Genomic DNA, 27922 nt, shown 5'->3' with positions numbered 1-27922 from the left:
GATGGATGAATGGACTGATACGTGATGGATGTAATGATGTAATGATGGATGGATGAATGGACGGATACGTGGTGGATGTAATGATGGATGGATGAATGGACTGATAAATGGTGGATGTAATGATGGATGGATGAATGGACTGATACGTGGTGGATGTAATGATGGATGGATGAATGGATGGATAAATGGTGGATGTAATGATGGATGGATGGATGGATGAATGGACTGATACGTGGTGGATGTAATGATGGATGGATGAATGGACGGATAAATGGTGGATGTAATGATGGATGGATGGATGGATGAATGGACTGATACGTGGTGGATGTAATGATGGATGGATGAATGGATGGATAAATGGTGGATGTAATGATGGATGGATGGATGGATGAATGGACTGATACGTGGTGGATGTAATGATGGATGGATGAATGGATGGATACGTGGTGGATGTAATGATGGATGGATGGATGGATGAATGGACTGATACATGGTGGATGTAATGATGGATGGATGAATGGATGGATGAATGGACGGATACATGGTGGATGTAATGATGGATGGATGAATGGACTGATACGTGGTGGATGTAATGATGGATGGATGAATGGACTGATACGTGGTGGACGTAATGATGGATGGATGAATGGATGGATACGTGGTGGATGTAATGATGGATGGATGAATGGACTGATACGTGATGGATGTAATGATATAATGATGAATGGATGAATGGACGGATAAATCGTGGATGTAATGATGGATGGATGAATGGATGGATAAATGGTGGATGTAATGATGGATGGATGGATGGATGAATGGACTGATAAATGGTGGATGTAATGATGGATGGATGAATGGACGATAAATGGTGGATGTAATGATGGATGGATGAATGGACTGATACATGGTGGATGTAATGATGGATGGATGAATGGACGATAAATGGTGGATGTAATGATGGATGGATGAATGGACTGATACGTGATGGATGTAATGATGTAATGATGGATGGATGAATGGACGGATACGTGGTGGATGTAATGATGGATGGATGAATGGACTGATAAATGGTGGATGTAATGATGGATGGATGAATGGACTGATACGTGGTGGATGTAATGATGGATGGATGAATGGATGGATAAATGGTGGATGTAATGATGGATGGATGGATGGATGAATGGACTGATACGTGGTGGATGTAATGATGGATGGATGAATGGACGGATAAATGGTGGATGTAATGATGGATGGATGGATGGATGAATGGACTGATACGTGGTGGATGTAATGATGGATGGATGAATGGATGGATAAATGGTGGATGTAATGATGGATGGATGGATGGATGAATGGACTGATACGTGGTGGATGTAATGATGGATGGATGAATGGATGGATACGTGGTGGATGTAATGATGGATGGATGGATGGATGAATGGACTGATACATGGTGGATGTAATGATGGATGGATGAATGGATGGATGAATGGACGGATACATGGTGGATGTAATGATGGATGGATGAATGGACTGATACGTGGTGGATGTAATGATGGATGGATGAATGGACTGATACGTGGTGGACGTAATGATGGATGGATGAATGGATGGATACGTGGTGGATGTAATGATGGATGGATGAATGGACTGATACGTGATGGATGTAATGATATAATGATGAATGGATGAATGGACGGATAAATCGTGGATGTAATGATGGATGGATGAATGGATGGATAAATGGTGGATGTAATGATGGATGGATGGATGGATGAATGGACTGATACGTGGTGGATGTAATGATGGATGGATGAATGGATGGATACGTGGTGGATGTAATGATGGATGGATGGATGGATGAATGGACTGATACATGGTGGATGTAATGATGGATGGATGAATGGATGGATGAATGGATGGATGAATGGACTGATACGTGGTGGACGTAATGATGGATGGATGAATGGATGGATACGTGGTGGATGTAATGATGGATGGATGAATGGATGGATAAATGGTGGATGTAATGATGGATGGATGGATGGATGAATGGACTGATACGTGGTGGATGTAATGATGGATGGATGAATGGATGAATGGACGGATAAATGGTGGATGTAATGATGGATGGATGAATGGACGATAAATGGTGGATGTAATGATGGATGGATGAATGGACTGATACATGGTGGATGTAATGATGGATGGATGAATGGACGATAAATGGTGGATGTAATGATGGATGGATGAATGGACTGATACGTGATGGATGTAATGATGTAATGATGGATGGATGAATGGACGGATACGTGGTGGATGTAATGATGGATGGATGAATGGACTGATAAATGGTGGATGTAATGATGGATGGATGAATGGACTGATACGTGGTGGATGTAATGATGGATGGATGAATGGATGGATAAATGGTGGATGTAATGATGGATGGATGGATGGATGAATGGACTGATACGTGGTGGATGTAATGATGGATGGATGAATGGACGGATAAATGGTGGATGTAATGATGGATGGATGGATGGATGAATGGACTGATACGTGGTGGATGTAATGATGGATGGATGAATGGATGGATAAATGGTGGATGTAATGATGGATGGATGGATGGATGAATGGACTGATACGTGGTGGATGTAATGATGGATGGATGAATGGATGGATACGTGGTGGATGTAATGATGGATGGATGGATGGATGAATGGACTGATACATGGTGGATGTAATGATGGATGGATGAATGGATGGATGAATGGACGGATACATGGTGGATGTAATGATGGATGGATGAATGGACTGATACGTGGTGGATGTAATGATGGATGGATGAATGGACTGATACGTGGTGGACGTAATGATGGATGGATGAATGGATGGATACGTGGTGGATGTAATGATGGATGGATGAATGGACTGATACGTGATGGATGTAATGATATAATGATGAATGGATGAATGGACGGATAAATCGTGGATGTAATGATGGATGGATGAATGGATGGATAAATGGTGGATGTAATGATGGATGGATGGATGGATGAATGGACTGATACGTGGTGGATGTAATGATGGATGGATGAATGGATGGATACGTGGTGGATGTAATGATGGATGGATGGATGGATGAATGGACTGATACATGGTGGATGTAATGATGGATGGATGAATGGATGGATGAATGGATGGATGAATGGACTGATACGTGGTGGACGTAATGATGGATGGATGAATGGATGGATACGTGGTGGATGTAATGATGGATGGATGAATGGACTGATACGTGATGGATGTAATGATATAATGATGAATGGATGAATGGACGGATAAATCGTGGATGTAATGATGGATGGATGAATGGATGGATAAATGGTGGATGTAATGATGGATGGATGGATGGATGAATGGACTGATACGTGGTGGATGTAATGATGGATGGATGAATGGATGGATACGTGGTGGATGTAATGATGGATGGATGGATGGATGAATGGACTGATACATGGTGGATGTAATGATGGATGGATGAATGGATGGATGAATGGACGGATACATGGTGGATGTAATGATGGATGGATGAATGGACTGATACGTGGTGGATGTAATGATGGATGGATGAATGGACTGATACGTGGTGGACGTAATGATGGATGGATGAATGGATGGATACGTGGTGGATGTAATGATGGATGGATGAATGGACTGATACGTGATGGATGTAATGATATAATGATGAATGGATGAATGGACGGATAAATCGTGGATGTAATGATGGATGGATGAATGGACTGATACGTGGTGGATGTAATGATATAATGATGAATGGATGAATGGACGGATAAATCGTGGATGTAATGATGGATGGATGAATGGACTGATACATGGTGGATGTAATGATGGATGGATGAATGGATGGATAAATCGTGGATGTAATGATGAATGGATGAATGGACTGATACGTGGTGGATGTAATGATGGATGGATGAATGGACTGATAAATCGTGGATGTAATGATGGATGGATGAATGGACTGATACATGGTGGATGTAATGATGGATGGATGAATGGATGGATAAATCGTGGATGTAATGATGAATGGATGAATGGACTGATACGTGGTGGATGTAATGATGAATGGATGAATGGACTGATACGTGGTGGATGTAATGATGGATGGATGAATGGACTGATAAATGGTGGATGTAATGATGGATGGATGAATGGACTGATACATGGTGGATGTAATGATGGATGGATGAATGGATGGATAAATCGTGGATGTAATGATGAATGGATGAATGGACTGATATAAGTCTGGCTCAGTAGAACTGATCCCTCTCTCTGCAGGAGCTGATCACTGCCTGGTACATCGGCTTCCTGTGCCTCATCCTGGCTAGTTTCCTGGTGTATTTGGCAGAGAAAGAAGACAACGAGCAGTTTGAGACCTACGCTGATGCCCTCTGGTGGGGACTGGTGAGATTACTTCACACACCATGAGATCATAAAGCTGGCTACTCCACGGGGACAGAGAACTGTGTTCCTGTTGCTGGGGTTGCTAGAACATGGAACAGTTTGTTTTGGCTCTGCCACATAGATAATGTGCAGCTCTCTCCGTTTCACACAGATTCAATCTCATTGAATCTGTTTGGGGAAAGGAGGGAAATCCAGCAGAACTCTCTGAGCTGATTGGATGAGGCCACAGCTAGTGCCCGCCTACCTGAGGTTGGTTTCAGCCAATCACAGTATCAGATGAAAGCGTAAGCAGCAGACGTCATGAGAAACCACAACAAGGAACGCTGGTCAAGGAGCTTCTTGCAGTTCTGCTACCAGAGAAGAAATCGTTAACTCTGACCAATCAGAGGTGATAGCAGCAGCTACGCGTTCATCCGCCTCTGCTGCCATGTATGCCACCTTAAACCTTAATACTGCAACGTGATTGGCCCAAACCGTTTTTGGTTTGGACCCAAGCGGTAGAAGCCAGAGCAGAACAAGATGTGTTCTCGTGTGTTAGGGTAATCCCAACCCTGACCACACATCCCACGAGAATTCATGTTGCAGGAAAGGTTAGGGAAGCTCAGCTGCTAAATCCACCGGCTAGCTTCTGAAGAGATCTAATTGGTGAGGACTCTTTAGTGGAAGTGGAAGTGGCCTACAAATGCAGCCTTGGAGGAATGCAGCCCCTGAATCAAGACACGGCTGTTGTGTCACGCAGCGAGAACTCTCAGAGCCGAGCTAGCAGAGGACAAACTTCTCGCTTCTCATGAAGTATGTTGCAGCCCTGACACATCAGTCATTAGGTATTGTGTTGTTCTGTCTCACACAGGTAATGCTATTTGAGTATCTAAATAGTTAGGGTTTTTGGTCGTAGTAGGTCCACTGATAGGTTCTGCTTTATCTGGCCCAAAGTTTAGCTGGAACCCTGATCACAGGAAGCAGAACGTAACTTTTGAGTTGGTGAGTTAAGAACTGACTATAATAGAACTGGAACAGTGAAACCCAGTAGCTATTTATGGATAGATACCATAGATCTACAATGCTAACGTGACCATGAGGCCGTTTACATCACCAGTAACACCTTCAATGTCTCAAGCACCCAAAAAGTGAATCCAGGTGTGTAACCAGCCCAGGTGTCCTATGGAGCTGTAGTTCATAGAGTCCTACTGATCTTCACACCCTGTTGTCTCCCAGCAGCAGGACAATCTGAGTCGTCTCTTACTGTCTCCACCAGATAACCTTGACAACCATCGGATATGGAGACAAGTTTCCTGTCACCTGGAATGGACGTCTGCTGGCTGCGACATTTACTCTGATTGGGGTTTCCTTCTTTGCTCTACCAGCTGTGAGTCACTTTATTGTTCACCTGAGGTTACCTGGATTTACCTGGACTCACCTAAGACAGCTGCTCACCTGTCTGCCTCTCTCCAGGGAATTCTGGGCTCTGGATTTGCTCTGAAGGTTCAGGAGCAACACCGACAGAAACACTTTGAGAAAAGACGGAACCCTGCAGCTGGACTCATACAGGTAAACGCTGACATCACAGCTTTTCTGTGATTGGTCAGTTGAGTGAAGGTGAGACCCTTACTGTACACCTGAACCTCAGATGTTGGCGTCCATCTCTGTCCAACCGTGTTGTGGTAAAATCACTTAAAGGAAGCAATCTGTCAAATATGTGAGCTTTCAAGCTGCATTTAACGTCTCACCTGAGGAAGATCAAACCTCTCACCAGGTCACAGTCTACCTTTACACAACACATCCACAGTGGCCTGACAGAACAGGGTGGGCTTAGTGAAGCAAGTAAAACTCCCAAGGTCAAGACTCCCTCTTACTGGTACTCTATTTTATCTATATTACATCCAGTTCCTGGATGTAATATAGATAAAATAAGAAGACAAGAAGACGTCTGCTCTGACGCTTCGTGTAAAGAGCATCAGGGTTATGAGTCCAGTTTATGGTTCTAGTGAACACCCAGGTACTGAGGAGAGTCCACGATCTTCTCCTGGGGAACTGAGGTGGGTCTGGACCTGTGAAGGATCCACCACCAGCTCTTTGTTGTTCTTTAAAAACCCAGAATTCAGCTCTATGCACTAAGCAGAGCTAAAGTTATGCACAACAGTTTTGCCCATACTGTGTACCACTTTGTACCAGAGACCAGAGGCAGATTTCTGTACATCCAACGGGATCATTAATCCAGCACCAGCCTCTGTAAATCACCTCATTAGATTCTGGAGTATTTAACTGTGGTACTGCCTGCCTTCTTTAAATGCTGGTTCCCTCACCTATTAACACAGCAATCCACAGACTCTATCAAATGTTCTGACATAAGAGGTTCTCCACCAGACGTCTCTCCTCTGAACTCAGACATGCTGGACTTCAGTTGGCGGCTCTAAGCTTCTGACAATTTATTTAGATTTTGGGTTTGCTCCAGCCAGCTTCTTTCTGATCTGTTGTTTTAGTTTAATGAATCTCTGGAGACATGAGTGTCTGTGTCTGCAGGCCGCCTGGAGGGTCTATGCCACGAATCTGAGTCGAACTGACCTGACTTCCACCTGGGACTACTATGAGAGGACGGTGTCTGTCCCTATGTACAGGTGAGACTCTGACCCTGTGTACAGGTGAGACTGTACCTGTGTACAGGTGAGACTCTGTACCTGTGTACAGGTCAGACTGTACCTGTATACAGGTGAGACTGTCCTTGTATACAGGTGAGACTGTCCCTGTGTACAGGTGAGACTCTGTCCCTATGTACAGGTGAGACTCTGTCCCTGTGTACAGGTGAGACTGTACCTGTATACAGGTGAGACTGTCCCTGTGTACAGGTGAGACTCTGTCCCTATGTACAGGTGAGACTCTGTCCCTGTGTACAGGTGAGACTGTACCTGTGTACAGGTGAGACTCTGTACCTGTGTACAGGTGAGACTGTACCTGTGTACAGGTGAGACTGTACCTGTGTACAGGTGAGACTCTGTACCTGTGTACAGGTCAGACTGTACCTGTATACAGGTGAGACTGTCCTTGTATACAGGTGAGACTGTCCCTGTGTACAGGTGAGACTCTGTCCCTGTGTACAGGTGAGACTGTACCTGTGTACAGGTGAGACTGTACCTGTGTACAGGTGAGACTCTGTACCTGTATACAGGTGAGACTGTCCCTGTGTACAGGTGAGACTCTGTCCCTATGTACAGGTGAGACTGTACCTGTATACAGGTGAGACTGTACCTGTATACAGGTGAGACTGTCCCTGTAAACAGGTGAGACTCTGTCCCTGTGTACAGGTGAGACCCTGTCCCTGTGTACAGGTGAGACTCTGTCCCTGTGTACAGGTGAGACTCTGTACCTGTGTACAGGTGAGACTGTACCTGTATACAGGTGAGACTGTCCCTGTATACAGGTGAGACTCTGTCCCTGTGTACAGGTGAGACTCTGTCCCTGTGTACAGGTGAGACTCTGTACCTGTGTACAGGTGAGACTCTGTCCCTGTGTACAGGTGAGACCCTGTCCCTGTGTACAGGTGAGACTCTGTCCCTGTGTACAGGTGAGACTCTGTACCTGTGTACAGGTGAGACCCTGTCCCTGTGTACAGGTGAGACTCTGTCCCTGTGTACAGGTGAGACTCTGTACCTGTGTACAGGTGAGACCCTGTCCCTGTGTACAGGTGAGACTCTGTCCCTGTGTACAGGTGAGACTCTGTCCCTGTGTACAGGTGAGACTCTGTCCCTGTGTACAGGTGAGACTCTGTCCCTGTGTACAGGTGAGACTCTGTCCCTGTGTACAGGTGAGACTGTACCTGCAGACCTCCTAACCAGCACCCTGCAGTACCTTAACTCTGTGTGTGTCTGCAGGCTGATTCCTCCACTCAACCAGCTGGACTTACTGAGGAACCTCAAGAACAAATCCGGACTTTCCTTTAGGTTCGTAGAATTTTATATAAGTCAAAGCATCCGTCCATCCATCCATCCATCCATCCATCCATCCATCCATCCATCCATCCATCCATCCATCCGTTTGTTCGTCCGTCTGTCCGCCCGCCCGCCCTTCCATCCATCCATCCATCCATCCATCCATCCATCCATCCATCCATCCATCCATCCATCCATCATCCAACTATCTTTATCAGTTAAGCACTTTCTTTACTTCTTAGTGTAACACAAAGTACTTTACAAAAGTGTTTATTAAGCTGAGAAATTGCTTCTCTTGAACTTTATCCAAAAAGACAAATTAGTAGTGATTTATAGTTAATCAAGGAGATGTCAGGGTTCCTATGGAGCTAAAACAGTGACAGCTTGCAGCGACATTGAAAAATTAAACATTGGTAGAAAGTAAAAACTTATGATGATATTCTCATTTTATGCTGCAGCTTTTATTCGATGTTTTCAGTGTCTGCAGAGTTCCTTCAGCTATGATGTCACTCCAAACTGCCACTGGTGGGGCTAAATTGAAGGCCCCTTCATGGGCCCTCCGTGAAAATCATTATAAGTTTTTACTTTCTACCAACGAATGACTTTTCAATGTCACTGCACGCTGTCAGTGTTGTAGCTCCATAAGTTATTTTGTTCAGATGGGCCAACAGCAGCGGAGTCCTGAAGGCAGAAGGGAAGACATCCATGAGGGAACATTTTGTGGGAGTAACTCATATTTGACTTCATAAAGAATCAAAGTTGCTGATTATTTACAATTTACATAAATGACCTCCCAGGCCTGCGATAGACTGGCGACAGCTGGAGATGGGCACCAGCACCCCTCAAGGGATAGACGTGTTAGAAAATGGATGGATGGACCTGCTGCACTGCTGTCAGGGAGTTAAATGTCAGCTATATGCTGACGACACAGTTATTCATGTGTCTGCAAAAAAAACCACACTCCCTCAGGGCAGCACCTGATACAAGTTTTAGACTGGCTGTAATCATCCCACCTAACTTTAAATGTCAAGGAAATTAATCTTGTGGATCTCTAACTAGGAAACACCTTATAACTGAGTGCAACAGTAACATTCCTGACATCCAGCTGCCTCTGAAAGATTTTCTGCATCAACTACATTATTAAAAAGCTGCCGATGGCATAAAAACAAAGAGCAACACCAAGAAATTGTTCAAAACTAAGAGCGTCCCTCGTTGTGTTAGAAATGCTATGTGCGGATGAGAATATTGAGATAAATCAATGACAGCGGCAGAAAACAGTAACACTTGAAAATCCAGAAATGATCAGACATTTAATGGTGGTCTGATCAGCCTGACACAGATTTCTCTCCAGAAAAGGAAACGCCTTTCCCTAAATGTCCAAATGCAGATCTCAGCTAAAAAGAAGAAAAACTCAGAGTTAGCCCAAACATCTCTGCTCGGTAGCTGGGTTGTTTCACAAACTAACTTGTTGTCATAATTTGAATCAGGCTCAAGGCTTCTGAGCTTCCTAAATGGAAACACCAGGAATTTACCCCAGAACTTACTCTGAATATACACTAACCCGGCTTTCTGAATGGGACCCTGGTGGGGTCCAGGACCTACAAAGGTGCAGAAACAGAGAGCGGTCATAATGTTTTTGGCTCATTGCTGTTTACATGTTGGAATATTTAGATTAATAAACAGAATCAATAACACTGTGTCTGTCTGCAGAAAGGACGTCCAGCCTGAACCATCACCAAGGTCAGTCTGCATCTCTGCTTTTTAAAACATTCAGTGGGTCAAACGTCTCTACTGCTGGACAAGAACTGTATCTGTAGAGCAATGAACATTTCATCCAATGAAATAATTCTTTAGTCCATGCTGTTGTCACAAATTTTGGAGGAAGATGAATCCGGAATTCAACCAACACACTAGGAATGCTCTTTACGGTGATTTATTAGAGGGAATAAAACGGGCAAACAGACAGGATCCAAAAAAGGGGTAAGGCAGACATCCAGACGATACTTGACAGGCAAACAGAAACTGGGCAGAAAAATACAAAACGTGTTACAAAAACTGAATCAAGACGCTGGGAGCTCTTACCAGGAAAACAGGGGATGCACGCATGGTATGATTGGCGACGACCCGACAACTAACTAAGGAGGGAGTGAGGCTTAAATAGACGGATAAACAGGTGAGCGGAATTGAAAGTAATTAACCGAAGGCGGGAGCAATACAGAACTGACAGGACACTAGATCACAGAACTAAAATCAGAACTAATACAGGGGCCAGATAACTGACAAAGTAAAAAGGCTAAACTGGAATTCAAAACCGAAATAAACCCAGAGGCAGAAATAAGCTACTTAACCGAAACAATAAACATAGACCGGATAACCTAAAACAGTACAAAAGCTGAAGAATCCAAAACCAGACAGAACAGAAACAAAACCTGAGGTGGAAGACAGGAATAACTGATCAAATAAATAAACATGAACCAAAACCCAAATCATGACAGCTGTTTCCACTTTGGGTCAGGAAATAATAGTTCACATTAAGACCGAGGCTGTTCCACCAGAACAGTTTAGATATCAGAGTCAGAACTGCTTACAGAGAACTGAAAATGGTGAAAGCATGCTGACGTGTCACCTTTAAAAGACGAGGAATATGGTGGTCTCCATAAACACCAGGAACAAGGTTGATCTGCAGTCGGACCGACACAGTCTAAACTAGGGCTGGACCGGAATTCAGTAACGATATATATCGATCAAAAGTCATATATCGGCAATAAAAAAAAGGGTCAATGAAAAGTTCAATAGAAGAACATTTTTCCTTCCTTTTGTATTCTAGCCATGTAAGTTAATACAACAGTTATTACATCCTCCCAACCAATCACAATGCAGACCCAGGAACGATCTGTCACCAAGTCCCGCCCCCTTCAAAGAGTTCAGAGAGCACATGTTCCTTTTTCTTTTTTAAAAACTTTTAATTTTGGTAAATAAGTTGGTTGAATAAAGTTTTGTGTTTGAATTCAGTGTTTGTGTGTCTGTATCTAAAAATAGGTTCCTGAGTAACAGCATAAAAGGGCCTGGGCTGCACTTAAAATATATGTTTTGCATTTCTTGATAATTATCCATATGGATCGATATGATTTCTATTTTATCGATATGCTATTTTTCTATATCGTCCAGCCCTAGTCTAAACATAAGAACCTGTGTCCGTATTCACAAAGAATCCTCAGAATGAAAGTAGCTAGTTATTTTAGGGGGAAATCTTTCCCAAATACTAAGATATATTTTAGTATTTGGATAGCTTTTATTTACCTCTGTAAAATATATATTATCCAGGTTAGGTTCAAATGCCCCAGCCAGCAATATTGTGTTTGGTGAGAGGATGGATAGGTGTGTAAGAAAAGCAGCAAAGTCATTCATAAATTGGCTTTTTGGTTTCTGGTGGCGGCAGACAGTGACAATGATTGTAGGAACAGGTTCTGGTAGTTGATAAAAAGTGGATTCAGGAGATGAAGTCAGGGACAGACAGCGGAGACACTTTGCAGGTATTACAGTAAATTATGGCTTGAGCTTCTAATCTAAAATCTAAAAAAGGTTAAAAATAAAACAACAGCACTTCTGTTCTGAAGCTGAAGACGTTTCTCTTCCATCCAGGAAGTTTTCTCAGTTCAAAATGTCTGCAGTAGTGAGGAGTTCCAGCTTTATGGACCTTTATAGACCTCCTTAGACTCACCTGTAACTGATCGCCCCAACCATGGAGAGTCGTTAGGCTCCTCGTTAGGCTCCTCGTTAGGCTCCTCGTTAGGCTCCTCGTTAGGCTCCTCGTTAGGCTCCTCGTTAGCTTGGCTCCCAGGAGGAACGTTCACATCATGGAGGTGTGAATTTAATGAAACTTGGCAGGAATCAAACCTGTCGCTGTGTTGTAAGTTTCTGAAGGTTGAAACCTGAGTCCTCCTCCTCTGATTAAAGTTGTTTTTTATCGCTTTACTTAAATGGCTTCCTTCTCCCCTCGCTGGAGAACTGGACTGTGTTCTGATCCAGCATCTATAATCTCATCTCTGCAGCATTCTGCTGGGCAGAACCTGGGGTGACGGGACCTCCACGGGCTAAAACACCGGCCCACCGGGGAAATCATTGACTTTCTTTACATTCTCATTGTTCCGTTCGTACAACACGAATCACTCAAAGCTGTCGCTCATGACCCAGTGGCCAGAACAAACCGAGGTTTTTACCCATCCCTAGTTAGCGTCCACTTTATTGAATTTTGATACCTGTAAGAAGAGTCTGGTGACAGAGGGGAAAAGACCTCCAAAAAAGTTCAGCACTGGGTTCCAGGCTTCCAGCAGTGTTGCCAGGTCTGCTTATTATCAGCAACTTTGGGCTTGTTCATTTATATGCAAGGTTTATAAATGGCTAACTGCACTACATAAGGTTTACAGCCACACACACTGGTGCTGCTACCTGGGCACAGAGGGATAGAATATTCTTCTCAAATGCTTCCACTGTAAAGTAAAAATTTAAAAGTCATTTGTCCTGAACTAAAACAGCTATTCCCACAAGCATGCAGTGCTGCTCACATGCAGCATCATTGTCTGAAGATGTGGTTATCAGTTACCATTAGCTTCCTCAGGTTTCCTTATTTGTCATGGGTTTAACGCTGCAAAGCAAATCTTTTCGTTTGCGGTATATGAGTTTGTGATACCAACTTTTTGGTTAGCTGTGCCCACTACTGTCTCTAAGCCACTGGCTCTGGTGGCCACTGGATCTTTAGTATGCTCCAGCAGATGATGAGAGAAGAGACTCTATACAACAGACTCATAGAAGATCTGCAACATCTGTAAACACTAAAGGATCTAAGCTTCCTTAGGAAGTCCAGTCTGCTCTATCCCTTCTTATTAACAGCTTCACAGTTGCAGCGTGTCCCTTCTCTTCTAAACACTGAGGTATCTAAAGTCCTCCACCTCCACTTCTTCTCCTATGATGGAAATAGTGTTTACCTGTTTCTATTTTGTGATCTGTTCTCGTTGTGTTCGGTTAAATGTTCTGTTTTACTTCTTCTTCAGTTACCCGCCTTAGTCTTTCCCACAAGCTGTTTGATATTCTGTTGATTACTACTCACTGGATTTTTTTGCAGTTGATTGTACCCACGTTGTTCCCTGCTGACACTGTTTTACTTTGCGTTGTTCTGTTGGTCACTGCGTGGTTAAGTTGTTCTGTTCTGGGATTCCTTCCTGGCTCCTGTGTTCTCCCTGTTCCTTGTAAGTTTTTCATCATTGAATATCAACATCATACCATGGCTCTGTCTTGTCACTGCTGCACTTGGGCAAAAACACTTCCTGACAGTTTCTGCTGAAAGCTACAATTAAATGGTAAATGGCTCGTACAGTGCTTTTATTCTGACGACCCCAAAGCTCTTTACACCACAGTCAGTCATTCCCAGCCTGACGGTGGTAAGCTAGGTTAGCAGCCACAGCTGCCCTGGGGAAGACTGACAGAGGTGAGGCTACCAGACATCGGCGTCACCAGGCCCTCTGACCACCGCCAGCAGGCGATGTGGGTGAAGTGCCTTGCCAAAGGACACAACGACAGAGACGGTCTGGGCGTGGGATCAAACTGGCAACCCGCCAGTTGCAGGACGAACTCCCTAACTCATCCTGCAACGCGAACGTGATAGTGATAAAACAAAGGAGTTAATCTGCAATTAATAATAATAACTATAATAACAATTTTTATTTGTATAAATTTTTTATTTTTATTTGTACATTTTAAAATCTTGTGACTTCTTATGGTGCTCTTTTAACTCCTTTGTTTTGTTCACATTGAAGATGAGATGATTGATTCCACACATGAAACCCTGTATTTTCCACCAGCTCCCTGTATTCAGCTTCTTGTCCATCTGTGACCCCCCCCCCCCTCCGCCCACCAAAACACACACCACTGCAGACATGAGTAGTTCTGCAGATGGCAGGACTCTGTCTTGTTTTCAAAGTGTACAGAATGAAAAGTAATGGTGAGAGTACAGTCCCCTGTGGTACTCCTGTGCTGCTGACCTGGCTTAAGGTTACCTGCTTAGACACATGACCCTTGAGTTTCTTAACCTGTGCTCTTTTTGTGAGGTCATCATTGATTCAGGTGATTGTTGAAGCCACCATCTGAGTCCTCTGGAGGTTATGACAAAGCAAGTCAGGCTGAATGGTGTTAAATGTTCTGGAGAAATCAAAGACCATGATCCTGATGCCTGCCTTGTCCAGGTCCAGTGTTCAGTTGTGTCCTGTGGGACACTGTACTATGTCCAGTGTCCAGTGGGTTTGTTAAAGCAGGTGTAACTATAACTCCAGGGTTATAAGCAAACTGCAGAAACAAACTGTGCTTGTTTTCTTACTTATGCATGCTTTAGGACCTTCAGGAAGTGCGCTGTCAGGCTAATGGGTCCTCTACAGAAGGGTCTGTGGGTTCATGAAACGATCTCCATGTTTCTTGGATTTGACTTACTTAAGTTTTTTCTTTGCAGTCAGAAAGTCAGCTTGAAAGAGAGAGTCTTCTCCTCTCCCCGCAGCTCAGGAACCAAAGGGAAAAGTTCTCCTCAGCACGGTAGGTGTCAGAACCAGTCGGTCATGTTGCTGAAGGTGAATCTTTGGCCACAGCTTTATCTGATTTAAACACAACCTGATCACACTCAGCTAAAAAAGAAATCTCATATAAGACAAAATGAAAAAAAGATAGATTGGTGTTTCCTTGTGTTGTGCAAGTTTACCCATTTTATTATGAATATTATTAATAATTATAATTGGATTTTATAGTTAATATATTATTCTAGTCACAGGTAAGCAACAATGATAACTGTTTCCAAATGGTTCTGATTAAAGGCTACCAGTCTTTAATGATTATGACTAGCAATTGGGCTAATTAATTTACCATCTTGTATGGTAAATAAGATTAATAGTTTTATTAACCTTATTTACCATAGAAAATGTGTATTTAACCAGTTGTTAAACTGAATTAGGTCAGTCACCAGTAAATGTTTTCGTCCTGGCCGTGGAACACTGGAACATACTCCGGGAACATACTCCAGGAGTATGGAGTACCGGACCCTTTAATAAGGGCTGTCAGGTCTCTGTACGACCGGTGTCAGAGTCTGGTCCGCATTGCCGGCAGTAAGTCGGACTCGTTTCCGGTGAGAGTTGGACTCCGCCAAGGCTGCCCTTTGTCACCGATTCTGTTCATAACTTTTATGGACAGAATTTCTAGGCGCAGCCAAGGTGTTGAGGGGATCCGTTTTGGTGGCCTTAGGATTGCGTCTCTGCTATTCGCGGATGACGTGGTTCTATTGGCTTCATCAGGGCGTGATCTACAGCTCTCACTGGAGCGGTTCACAGCCGCAGTGCTGCTTGACAGTAGTGCTGTTTCAGTGGGAGCAGACGTTGCCAGCCCTGTTAGCCCCTTCCAGAAGTTTCCTCCTCTCATGTTTATGTTTTTAAGACTCATCAAAACAAGCCGCATGTGTTTCGGCATTTTTTCAGTGCCTGTTTGGATGGAACACCAGAGTCTCATACATCTCTCCTTTGTCTGCAGTTGTTCCTCCAGGTAGTGTTGGTCCTGGAGTGGGAGTTGGTCCTGGTACTCCTGGAGGGGTTCAAGCTTTGCGGAGGTCTCCCAGCATGGAACCCAGTCTCGATGAGAGTCCTAGCAAGGTTCCAAAGAGTTGGAGCTTCGGAGAACGCAGCCGAACCAGGCAGGCCTTCAGGATCCGAGGAGCAGCATCTCGCCAGAACTCTGAAGGCAAGATTGACCAGAGTTGGGTGTCGATGTTCTTCACCTGTCTCACCTCCAGTCGCATCATCACGATCTCAGACCTGCACACAGTGTTTTATGGCCACTTTGTACACTAAATGGTTGGGTTAGGTTAGCTTTAAGTAGTTTTATTACTGAATGACCTCCAGACATTTCTGTACTGGTACTTGTTCAAAAGTAATGAAATTCCAGCACAGCCTTGATAAAAGTTAATTATAATGGAAACAGTTCTACTGTAGGATGTGTGCAGAAATCATTTTTCGATAAATGAAGAGTTCAAACTGACTGTCCAGCACCACGGAAAGCTGCACCGATCTTTTTCTGTCCCTTCTGTTTTGGTCTGGTTCAGATGAGACTCAGGGGTCAGAAAGATCTGCTGAGTAAAACAATAAAATCTAACAATACTGACAGTGATACCTAATGACTGTCAGTATTGTTGACAGTCACTACAGTAATCTGTAATAAATGATTACACTTTACAAAGACTCATTTCTCAGATTAGATGTTGCTACTAAGGGGATGGAGTTGAAGATCGTGTTGAAATGTCCTCCAAACAATTTGATTTTCTGACCTAACCCTGCAGTTCCGCTTGGGTTTGAAAATGTGATCAAACCCAACCAGTAAAATAAATGTAAAAGGATCTTTAGAAGAGTTGAATAAGACTTTGGTATGAATTGAAGACAACAGGATGCAATCACTTGGAGTGAGATCACCAGAGAATCTAGTGTATTAGTTGCACTTGAATGCATCATGGAGTTAACCTCTTAAAAACTAATCCATGCGTTTATTTTTAGTCGAATAGATTACTGCAACGGTGTTTTCACAGGTCTGCCTAAAAAGTGGATCAGACAGCTGCAGCTGATCCAGAACGCTGCTGCCCGCATCCTCACTAAGACTAAGAAAGTAGAGAACATAACCCCAGTTCTAAAGTCCTTACACTGGCTCCCTGTATCTCAGAGAATAGACTTTAAAATACTTCTGTTAGTCTATAAATCCTTAAATGGCTTAGCACCTAAATCCATCACAGACTTGTTATCAGCGTATAAACCATCCAGACCACTCAGGTCTTCTGGCTCCAGCCTACTCTGCATACCTAGAACCAGAACCAGACATGGAGAAGCAGCATTTAGTTCCTATGCTCCAATTATCTGGAACAAACTTCCAGAAAACTGTAAAGATGTGGAAAACCTTAGTTCCTTTAAATCAAGATTAAAAACACATTTGTTTAAAATTGCCTTCAACTGTCCTAGTTAACTGAATCACCACTTTTTTGTTCTATTTTCTATCTATATTTTATTCCTACTTGCTTTTATTCTGTTTTATTTTGCTATATTTTAATCACGTAAAGCACTTTGCATTGTCTTTGTACTGAATTGTGCTATATAAATAAATTTGCCTTGCCTTGCCTTAAGCCCGCGAGTCCCTTTTCAAGGGAGCTTCAGCTCTTTAGCAACAATAACGCACTTGTAGCTGACTAACGGAGACTAACACACACTTGTCCAGATCTTCATCTGTTACTCCTCTGCAAAAGTATCTTCCAAATACATAACAGCATCCCACATTTTCAGTTTGAAGAATAAATTTATAATTGAAAATTGTGGCAAATGGTACAAAAACAATAACCTGGATTTGTTTCAATCTAAATATGTATAACTTCTCAATTGCTTGTTGTGTGGACACCACACTTGCTACAAATGTAACCAAGATGTTGTAGTTATAATTTATCATGTATGATGTTTTGTATGTAAACATCTGTTTTCTTAGGCAGGATTTATTTTTTGGACATTTACCCAGGCCCAGAATAATTTACTCTCATATTTTCTTATACACATCATCCTCCAGGACCTCTATGTTAGTTGATAACAAGATTAGCAGTTTAAGCATTGTACAAGTTGAGAACTGCCTCATAGAGTATGAGTATGCATTTTTTGGAAATTAGACCCTCGAGCTTAAGAGGTTAAGACATAAACTGAATGGCCTAGGTGGGCCTAGAACAGAATCAAGTCCAGTCAGAGCTGCAGCCTCAGTTTCCTCCTAAGCAGCTGCTATGGTAAGAAATAAGACATCTCTTGTGAATCCAGTTTCCAGACTGAGACCTTTACTGAGTGATTATTGGTCACGAGACAGCCCCAGACTCCAGGATCTGTTTTCATGGATTCACTCTGAGAGGAGGTGTGTATCAGTTCATGAAACATCTTATCAGGCTTCATCACTGAAGCAGGTACCAGTTCATTTCCAATCACTTCTATATGCATGCAGGTCATCAGTTCATCACAGAATCACACATACAAACCCATCCAGAGTCACACCTTCAGGCCAGAACCCGTTACCTGAACGTGCCTCTGGACTCTGGGAAAACTCATGAAGCATACATAAATGTCCAGTGAAGACAGAGAGGTGGGTCGGTTGGAGCAGCAAAAAAGTTTAGGGGGACACACCAGAAAACTGGAGAGCAGGCAGAAATGAAGTGAGAGGAAAAAGAGGATGAAGATGAAGGAGAAAGTTTTGAGAGGAAACAGATCAACAGTCATCATGGAGGATAAAAGGTCTGAACTGGTGCGACATTCTGACGCTGCCTGACTGAACTGTACCTCATGGTTTCATCCGTGTTGGTGGCATTTAGCATGCATCAAAACACGGAACTCTCTCAACTCCACTTCCTGCAACGCACAGTGGAGGCGTGTGGCTACTGCTCAATGCATGCAGCACTTACCCATGGTGCAGCGCTGCAGCCAGCGGCAGTGTGCAATGCATGCTAAGTCAGAATCAGAAGAAATATTGTCAAGGGTCTTTATTATCAATATGTAACCAGAATGACATTTCTGTGAGAAGTCGGCTCAGAATTAACATATAACACACAGACACGAATCAAAGACATCCACTGAAAAATCAAAATTTAACATTCACTGAAAACCCCTCAAAATGCAAAAAAGAAAAAGCTCAAATTAAAGTTAAACTGTACAGCAGAAGAGAAAGAAAATGTGTCCACACGAACAAGGGATTTGACCTCCATTTCACTTTGCTCTTAACAAAGACATTTTAAATATATCTAAATAATAGAATAATTTATTGTAAATCTGTATATATATATATATATATATATATATATATATAGTGTTTTTACTAACAAGGGAAATAAGTTTGAATGCCTGCAAATACGCATGGTAGAACTCTGTGTACGCTGACTGTTCATCAGTTTAACGGCCTCGGGAAAGAAACTGTCTCTGAGGCCGGTTTCAGCAAACAGCAGCCTGTAGCGCCACCTGGAGGTAATCGTCTAAACAGCTTGTGTCCAGGATGTGTGGGGTCTGCAGACATGTTAGCTGCCCTTTTCCTGACCCTCCCTGGAGGGAGGGAAGGTGAGCCTGATGGTCCTCTCTACAGACCGAGGGACACGTTCAGAGATTCTCAGAGAGTTCGCGTCTTAGTCTATAAATTCCTACCTAGGAGTTTGAGTGTAGGATTAGCATTAACCCGAACCCCAGAGAACAGTGCAGTGAAAGAAATTCAGGCATTTATTGACAAAAAAAGCTTTCAATGAAAAAAAATTAGAGAAAGGAATTTAAAATCCACCGTGCCTGATTTCAGGCTGAGCATTGAAGGTAGGTCAGAAACTCACTTTTCCCTTAAATTTCTCTAGGGAGGAGGCTTTAATGAGTCTAACACAGGTCCCTATTTTACACCACTTTAAAATACACCATTATGCGTTGCTGAGTCTCTCAGAAAACGCTTGGCGTCACAGACTTGCTTATCCACCCCGACATGGCGAGCATCGTTGGAGAAGAGTCCTACCTTTAAACGAGACATGGAGCCTTGAAAAGCGTCAGTAACGGCTGATTTGCACACGGGGCTTCCCCCAGCTGTGTAACTTTCTGCAGTGCTGTGTTTTTTCTTGGGGTCTGCTCGGAACAGCTGGGCATCAGAGAAGCACTTTCCTGGATGTGGACTGAGCCAGGTTCTGGTGTTTGGCCGTGTGTTGCTCACAGGACAGGTGCTGTCCAGAGCTTGTCCTCTGGACTTGGATTTAGTGAACGGTTCCACTTCTTCAGTCTAAATTCTGGTCCAGGATACATCAGCATGTCTGAAACAGCAGTTTTGAGATATTTCCTCAGGGGACCCCCCCCCCCTCCCATCAGCTGATAAACTTCATGTTGAGGTAATTTGTTCTTCGAACTGATTAAACATGTGTCTGTCGCAGGTAAGATACTGACAACTGACAGAGGCCCAAGCCAACCATTCTGACCAGTCCGGTTTATAATTGATGCCCAGTTGTTGTTTTCCATTGGTTGGTTGGCTGATCCCCAGATCTGCTGCTGATCTTCCTCTGATGAAGCCGTTTCCTCTCTCCTCTTCCTCCTGTAGTGCTGATAGAGATGCAGGATGAAGAGTTCAGACACAAGAGCTCACCAGGTCAGCGCACACACTCACAGGAAGGCAGACTCAGCTGTTTAGGCCTCCAGACTTCCTGTCACACCAGGAAGTCTTTCAGGAAGCTACAGTGGTGTCAGGTGAGGGGGCGGGATTAAAGGACTTCTGACCTTGGCTGTTGTTTCAGATGCCAGTCTGCCAGGTGAAGACATAGCCGACGACAACAAGAGCTGCCACTGTGAGTTCGTCCCTCAGGACCTTACGCCAGGGTTAAAGGTCACCATCAGAGCCATCTGGTAGGAGTCCGTCTCTATCTGAGACTCACCTGCTCTACCTGCCAGCCATTCATCGCTTCCTTCACTCCTTATTTGCTGTTTTATGCACTGCATCATGATTTTATTCACATTTTTTTATTTACTTATGTTTTATTTATGCTTACGCCAGGGTCAAAGGTCATCATCAGCTGTTGGGTAAGAGCAGTGAGACTCATGTCACTCAGCGTCATTATTTCCCTTTGCTCTGTCCCGTTCCTTCTGCTTTTAAAGTATTATTGTTTCTCAATGGCCTGTTTCACATCCTGGTCCTGTTCTGAAACCAGGATCTGGGTTAGTCCTAAAAACTGGGGCCATCTGGTGTGATTTGTTTCTGTGGTTCTGATCATTTAAAAACAATCATATGAGAGAAAATTAGGTGTTTTGTTACCTCTAGGACTTCCTTTTGCTTCTTCTGGGTGTCTGAAACCATCACCAGGTGGTTTTAGGTCCACTCCAGAAGAACAGAACCACAGACTGAACTAGCGATCCAGATCAGTTCCTCCCCTTAAACCAGAGCCTGTGTAAACGGAGGTGGACCTCTGAGACTGGTCCAGACTTTGGAGACCCAGACCAACATGTCCTCTCAGACAGTAGCTCATAGGTGTGGTCCTCTGAAACTGCTCTAGATCAGAACCAGCAGAACATGTTCCCCTCTGAGCCCAGTTGTGACTATTGCATTTCTGCTTCGTCTCAGCATCATGCGCTTCATGGTATCTAAGAGGAAGTTTAAAGAGAGCCTTCGACCGTATGATGTCATGGACGTGATTGAGCAGTACTCAGCTGGACACCTGGACATGCTTGCCCGCATTAAGAACCTTCAGTCCAGGTAAGGTGCTGGATCTTCATGCCTTCTCCCTTGAACTTTAAATGATGACCTCTGAATAGTGGTCTGTGTGCTCCCTGGCAGGGTTGATCAGATCGTAGGGAGAGGAACACCAATTGCAGATAAAGACCGTCCTAAAGCAGGTGGTGAGGAGTCACCAGAGGACCCGAGCATGATGGGACGTCTGGGGAAGGTTGAAAAACAGGTAAACTTTTAAATCAGTGTTGAATTAAAACCCTTTGAGTCCTGAAGACCATAACGCTTCTTTCTAAAATCTGACGTTGGTCCTGTTGGTTTTCTGTCCTTCAGGTCCTGTCCATGGAGAGGAAACTGGACTTTCTGGTAAATATCTACATTCAGCGAATGGGAATCCCCCAGGCAGAGACGGATGCCTACTTTGGATCCAAGGAACCGGACCCAGCGCCGCCTTACCACAGTCCAGTGGACCTGCATGAGAAGAGTCAGTCCATCTCCAAGATCCTGCAGTGAGTGTCTTGTGTCACTTTGGGTATGACCTCCCTGATGATGACTGCTGTTGAAGGTAGTTAGATATGAAACATGATCCCAGGACCAAAACCTGGTCAGAAATATTTAGTGGCCTGCCAGGTCCCCCCAGGACTCAGTTCCTGTAAAACACGTAGATCCGTCTGCTGGGTCTGATGGTGCAGAAGCCACAACGTCAGGCTGATCTGCTCTGTTGTTGTTGGCGTGTCTGCAGGGTGTTGCCTGGCGATCACATGGAGAGGACTCGCTTTGTGACTAAAATGGTGCGCTCCAACAGCTCCACTGGTCACAGGAACTACGCTGCCCCCACCTGCCCTCCCTCCACCTCTTGGCAGCCAATCAGCTCCCAGCTCCACCAGCAGGGACAGCCCAGCCACGGCAATACTCCAAGCCCAGTGGGAGATGCCTCCCTGGTTCGCCTCCCCCCTCCTCCACCTGGAGAGAGACACGGCGGGAACCGATCGAACCGGCACAGCGCCGCAGATCGAGGGGGGTCCGAGAGGCCCGAGAAGAGCGGGGAGGGTGCTAATGGGACAGGAGGAGGAGACGAGGTGAAGCCCGAGAGTGACACTTCCATCTCCATCCCGTCGGTGGACCATGAGGAGCTGGAGCGCTCCTTCAGCGGCTTCTCCATCTCACAGTCCAGAGAGAACCTTGACTTCCTAAACAATGGCTTCTACCCATCGGCTAGCCTGGGGGAGCAGCAGGGTGGTGGAGGCTCTGCCCGCTGTGCCACCGTCCGACCCTACATCGCAGAGGGGGAGTCTGACTCCGACTCGGAGCTCTGTGCTCCCTCTCCACACTCAGACCGGGCCTGGACCGGCACCAAGTAGGACTGAAGTACTCCAGAACTGAACCAGTAGGTCTGGTTTGTAAAATGCAACAAATACGTCTGAACTGACACTTTAAACACCAGCTGGGGGCTCGGAGTGAAGCATTGTGGGAACTGATGGTGGTCTGATGACGTCACTGACAAGTTTGCACCTGATCGATTCCCTGCTCACCAATCGGACTCACGTTTCACAAACACCTGCATGACCGACCTGAAATGTATGGCCGAGGTTACCATGCCAGCTACACCGTCTGTATCGCAGAGTCCGGCCAGACCCGCTCCAGAACCCGGGTCCATCAGAACCCGTACCATTAATGCTGGAACCTTTTTACACAGAGGGGTACAAGGACCAGAATCCTTTAGAATCTGGACCTCAGCAATGTTCACATGTGCAGGGAAGTCAAGTGGTCCTGAAATAATCACAGTAAGGTTTTATTTCTATGATTTGTTTGCTGAACACGTTCTGTCTCCTGGGAGGGATTTCTGCTCTCTGACCAGGAACATCCACCAGAACACGAGAGTTTGCACACTTCCCACTACTGTTCAGGGGTCCAGAACGGTTCCCTCATGGTTCCCTCTGATGATGCTGACCAGAATGTCTTTTTGGCTCTGTTCCCTTTTTTCCATTAAATTGAATAAATGTTGACCTTCAGAGTTCATCTCTTCTTGGTTCTGTATGGTGTGGATCTGTTCCAGGATTTGTGGAACAAACTAATCTAATGTGGTTCTGGTTCATTGGAGGCTGGAACCGGGTCCAGTTCTCCTGGAGAATCTCCAGCAGGCGTTATGGGTCATGTTCCGCCTCCTGCCATGGAGAACTCAAACAGCAGTTCTCCAACTTTCTGAAGATTTTACCTGAAAACTGGAAGGTATAAATCAGCTCACCTTCCCAGGTGAAACAGCTTTAGACATAAAGTAAAATAAATTAAAGTCGGTCAGGAATAGAAATGTATGTAGATTATAGTCAAACAGCAACACACAGACTAAAAATTATGGAAAAAATATAAAGTTAAAAGTTTATAAACAAATATTTTTTAAATGAAAGATTTGCCTCTTAAAAACTAAAAAAACTGAAGGATTGAAGCAACAACGTTTTAAAATTAAGCCAATAAAAATGCTGGCTTTAGCAGTTTTCAAGTTTATCGTCTCCACAGCAAATGACAGAGTGTAAGAAATGTTTAAAAAGCATAATTTTGGTCTATTGAAATTGAATTCACCATCCATCCATCCATCCATCCATCCATTCTCTTCCTCTTATCCGGGGTCGGGTCGCGGGGGCAGCAGCTTCAGTAGGGAGGCCCAGACGTCCCTCTCTCCAGCCACTTGGGCCAGCTCCTCAGGAGGAATCCCAAGGTGTTCCCAGCCGGGAGACATAGTCCCTCCAGCGTGTCCTGGGTCTTCCCCTGGGCCTCCTCCCGGTGGGACGTGCCCAGAACACCTCTCCAGGGAAGAACTTTAATAACACTTATAATCTGGATATTTTTTCTAGAGAGTCTCTCTCTCTCAGAACCCAGCAGGTGGCATCCAGTCATCGATTGGAGCATTCACTCCTCCTGGAGGAACATGGAGCCACAGGGGACAGTTGCTGGGATTGAGGCGATGGCTTTGCAGCAATACCTCATATTGAGCATGCATGTAGCGACGGTGGAGAGGAAAACTCCCTTACAACAGGAAGAACCCTCCAGCAGAACCAGAACCAGGTTTATGTGTGCATCAGAGATTACATTATTAAGTGACACTTGGTAGAGCAACTAGAAATTAACATTTTTTTTAGCCGAGGTAGCAGAGAAGCTATGGTTTCACCACATTGTAGCCCTGAACTCGCTGTTGGAGGACATCTGCAAGACTGAGGTTTTATTTTACTTTTCATGCTTGTATGTTTTGTAGGTCCACATTAGAGGCCTGCAAGCCCTTCGGGACCCGACGGGACCCGGCACAACATGCAAATTGGGGCCGGGTACGGGCCTTAAATTCAATTAATAGCTCAGGCTTGACACTGATAAAGTTGGTTTTATGTATTTATGATTTTTCAGTTAGGTCAGGTCAGAAAAACATTCATGCGCACAGCTTTTTATTTCTCTTTTTCTTTGGAAGCAGACGCTACGCAGCACGTCATAACAGGCCTAAAAACCCGTCAAAGTCTGTCACTTCTATTCAATGCTTGCTACACTTGTGCGCCATCTTGAGTGTCCCTGCAAGCAGCAGCCCCAGTGAACGGACCGTTAGCACCGCTGGCCGGACGCTGGAAGTGAGGCGGACCTCGCTAAAGCCATCCACCGTGGACGCGATTCTTTTCCTGCACAGCGCAGCGAAATGAACAATAGATGGACTGTAAATAGGTTTGCCTTTTGATGGACCTGCAACTCAAAGAACGTGAGTGTTTGCTGTTATTTTGTTAGGCAGTTATAGACGGTTGTGTTGGAAGCGGTCTAGCCTACTTTGCACTTGTTGCCTTTATTAGGTGAGCAATACATTTATTTGATTGTTAAATATTAAAATAATAATTTAATAAATATTCAATTCAAAGTGATTCAATTCCTTTATTTATTTACACGGTGCATTATAAGTTGGCTATGGACAAGGAGCTCATGTGTGCTGCTCATTTATCATTTTAACATGCATAGATTTACCGATGTCATATATCCTGGCTGTCCGTTACATGCTGCTTTTGTGACAATGACATCCCGTTATTTCGACATTGAGGTCTAATTAAATACATAAGTGCTTGTCTTTGCAAGGGTTAATCGTGTGTTAAAAGTATTATTTGTTTAATTGTTCGAGTGGGCTTTCTGAGAAAGTATTACGCGACCGAAGTGTCGGGAAACAGTCATGTCTAAATAGCGGACCCTTTTAGTCGGGCTCGGGCTCATTATTTGCTTAATTTGTTGGACCGGGTCGGGTTAGGGCCTGAAAGCCTGTGCAGGCCTCTAGTCCACATTGGAGCATACAACAGTGACGATTAATACCAGTCAATTGAGCTCTGCTGCCTGTCCCTGAATTATTTGTGCACTGTATTAAACTGGCCTGTGTTCTGATAAAGGATCTCTCTCCTCAAATGTGGCAGCCAAAAACGAGATGGAGCGGACGTGCTGGTGAAGCAGCTGGTAGCACCACCCATGTACGGAGGCCTTAGTCCTTGTTGCTGTCGACCCGGGTTTGACCCGCGGCCCTTTGCCGCATGTCTCTCCCCCTCAGGGTCTTCCACCCCTTCCTGTCAGCCTACTGTGTTAAAAAGCGAGCCACTAGAGCGGTGAAAAAGCAAAAAGAAAAAAAAAAAAACAGACAACCCATCATCTCCCACCGCACCAGAGCCACCCCCAGAATGGCTGCTATTCAGCTGAGCTGGGCCTGGGACCCCTGCTTTTCACTATTTACATTGCTCCTCTTAGTAATACCTTCTGGAAATTTAACATCCATGTTCACTTTTACACAGATGACACCCAGCTCTATTTATCTAGAAACCCAAACTCTGACGTGCTGCAAGTCTATTTTGTCAGCTGTAATATTTTCTTATTAAACTCAAATGTAGAAATAAAATGTTTTGTCGTTATGTAGCTGAACATTTTGCAGAACTTCTGACAAAACATGTTGTCCCCTTTTGTTTTTTGCAGTAATAATAATGCCTTTAATAAAAAGGAAAAGTTAAGTTTTTTTATTTATTAAGTTTTGTGTGTCCTGGGTGTTGCACAGCAATGTCTGACTGGCATTGCATTCAGGAATTGAAACATTGCTTAGAACGTCATCTTTCTTTTACATTATTCCCAAACTGCCAGTAGTACACACATTTTACTCGTTTAAATGGGGCGGACTGAATTTATTACGTCTTATCCAATGAGGACGCAGTCTTTGAAGATCAGCTGTAATTTTGTTTCTGGCCACGTAATTTAACGCTTATCTGAAATCAATAAAGATTCTGAGTTTCACTTTCTCAGATGACAGGCAAGAAATATTGCACTTTTACACAATATTCACACGTTTTGATATTTACTAGTATTTAGTACATTTTGGTAAGATTTCTAAAAATTGCCCCTGAAGGGGAGACAATAGGACAGAGAGGGCAAGGAACCTGAGGAAAGAGCTGCTGAAACTTTTTCTGCATGAACACAGGGAGTTATGAACAAACCCATTAAAATGCTGCAACTTTAACCGCTGTGGTCACCAGCATCAAACGCCGCCGTCTGGTCTAGAAAGTACCAAAATTACAAAACTTCCAGAAACAGTTGTTAAAAGATTGCGATGAAAACTCAACAACGTGGTTTCAGTGACAAGTAGATGTTTTAAAATCTAACTGGAAAATTTCCAAACTCCCGTTTCTGTTCAGAAAATTATTTGATTGGATAAAAACTGTTCTCCAATAAAGTTAAAAAGGAGTTAAAAGATCGGAATAAAACGTAAGTACGACAAATGGTTGAAGCAGGGTTATTTTCATCAGTTTACCACAGCATGCCTGAAAACATTGGGAACTACGGCGTAGAAGTGAGGGTTCTATTATCTATATCTATTAAACGTGTGAGGGAGACGTGCAGCGATGGCATCAGGAGAACCTGGAGGTGTCCTTTGCTCAGCTACTTTGTTTAAAAATAAAAGTGAAAGCAGCTCAAACTGACCAAAGACGGCTGAATGGTGAACAAAGTTAAAGCCCGACAGCGTCTGGTTGCAGCTTAAACTCAGACTGGAGAAATGTTAATTAAACAGTAAATGTTAATTAAACAGGCTTGTAGTCCAAAGACTGCATAAACATGAGTTTGTGATGACTCTGCAGGAAAACGCCGAGGAGGTCCAGACTCTCTGCACCCAACATCAGTGATGGTATCAAGAAGTCTGCAGAGTGTTGAGGATCGATGTTTATAAAATCTGACACATACAGCCAGGTCACATGACCCGC

At 44.0% G+C, this 27922-nt stretch overlaps 1 protein-coding gene and 1 long non-coding RNA gene across 6 annotated transcripts in view; both read left to right on the top strand.

The window, feature by feature from the left end:
- Window positions 1-23701, top strand: part of LOC105917795 (potassium voltage-gated channel subfamily KQT member 2) — a 36940-nt gene extending 13239 nt beyond the window's left edge. Inside the window, exons 6-19 of one of the 5 annotated variants that reach the window (XM_036151705.1) lie at window positions 4369-4494; window positions 5750-5860; window positions 5947-6042; window positions 7015-7109; window positions 8361-8429; window positions 10128-10157; window positions 14917-14996; window positions 15978-16184; window positions 20559-20606; window positions 20752-20860; window positions 21573-21704; window positions 21786-21906; window positions 22011-22186; window positions 22420-23701. In XM_036151705.1, coding sequence (XP_036007598.1) covers window positions 4369-4494; window positions 5750-5860; window positions 5947-6042; window positions 7015-7109; window positions 8361-8429; window positions 10128-10157; window positions 14917-14996; window positions 15978-16184; window positions 20559-20606; window positions 20752-20860; window positions 21573-21704; window positions 21786-21906; window positions 22011-22186; window positions 22420-23038 — 2019 coding nt within the window. In that variant the 3' untranslated portion in view covers window positions 23039-23701. The other 4 variants (XR_004933543.1, XM_036151706.1, XM_036151707.1 and 1 more) reach the window with 4 other exon arrangements.
- Window positions 16191-19134, top strand: LOC118567211. Its single transcript, XR_004933545.1, has 2 exons — window positions 16191-16951; window positions 18153-19134. It is a non-coding gene; the product is annotated as an uncharacterized LOC118567211 (long non-coding RNA).
- Window positions 23702-27922: the final 4221 nt, after the last annotated feature.

This window comes from Fundulus heteroclitus, chromosome 20, assembly GCF_011125445.2.
Source record: "Fundulus heteroclitus isolate FHET01 chromosome 20, MU-UCD_Fhet_4.1, whole genome shotgun sequence".
In the NCBI taxonomy this organism is placed as follows: domain Eukaryota; kingdom Metazoa; phylum Chordata; class Actinopteri; order Cyprinodontiformes; family Fundulidae; genus Fundulus; species Fundulus heteroclitus.
This window is presented reverse-complemented; position numbering and strand designations above follow the sequence as displayed.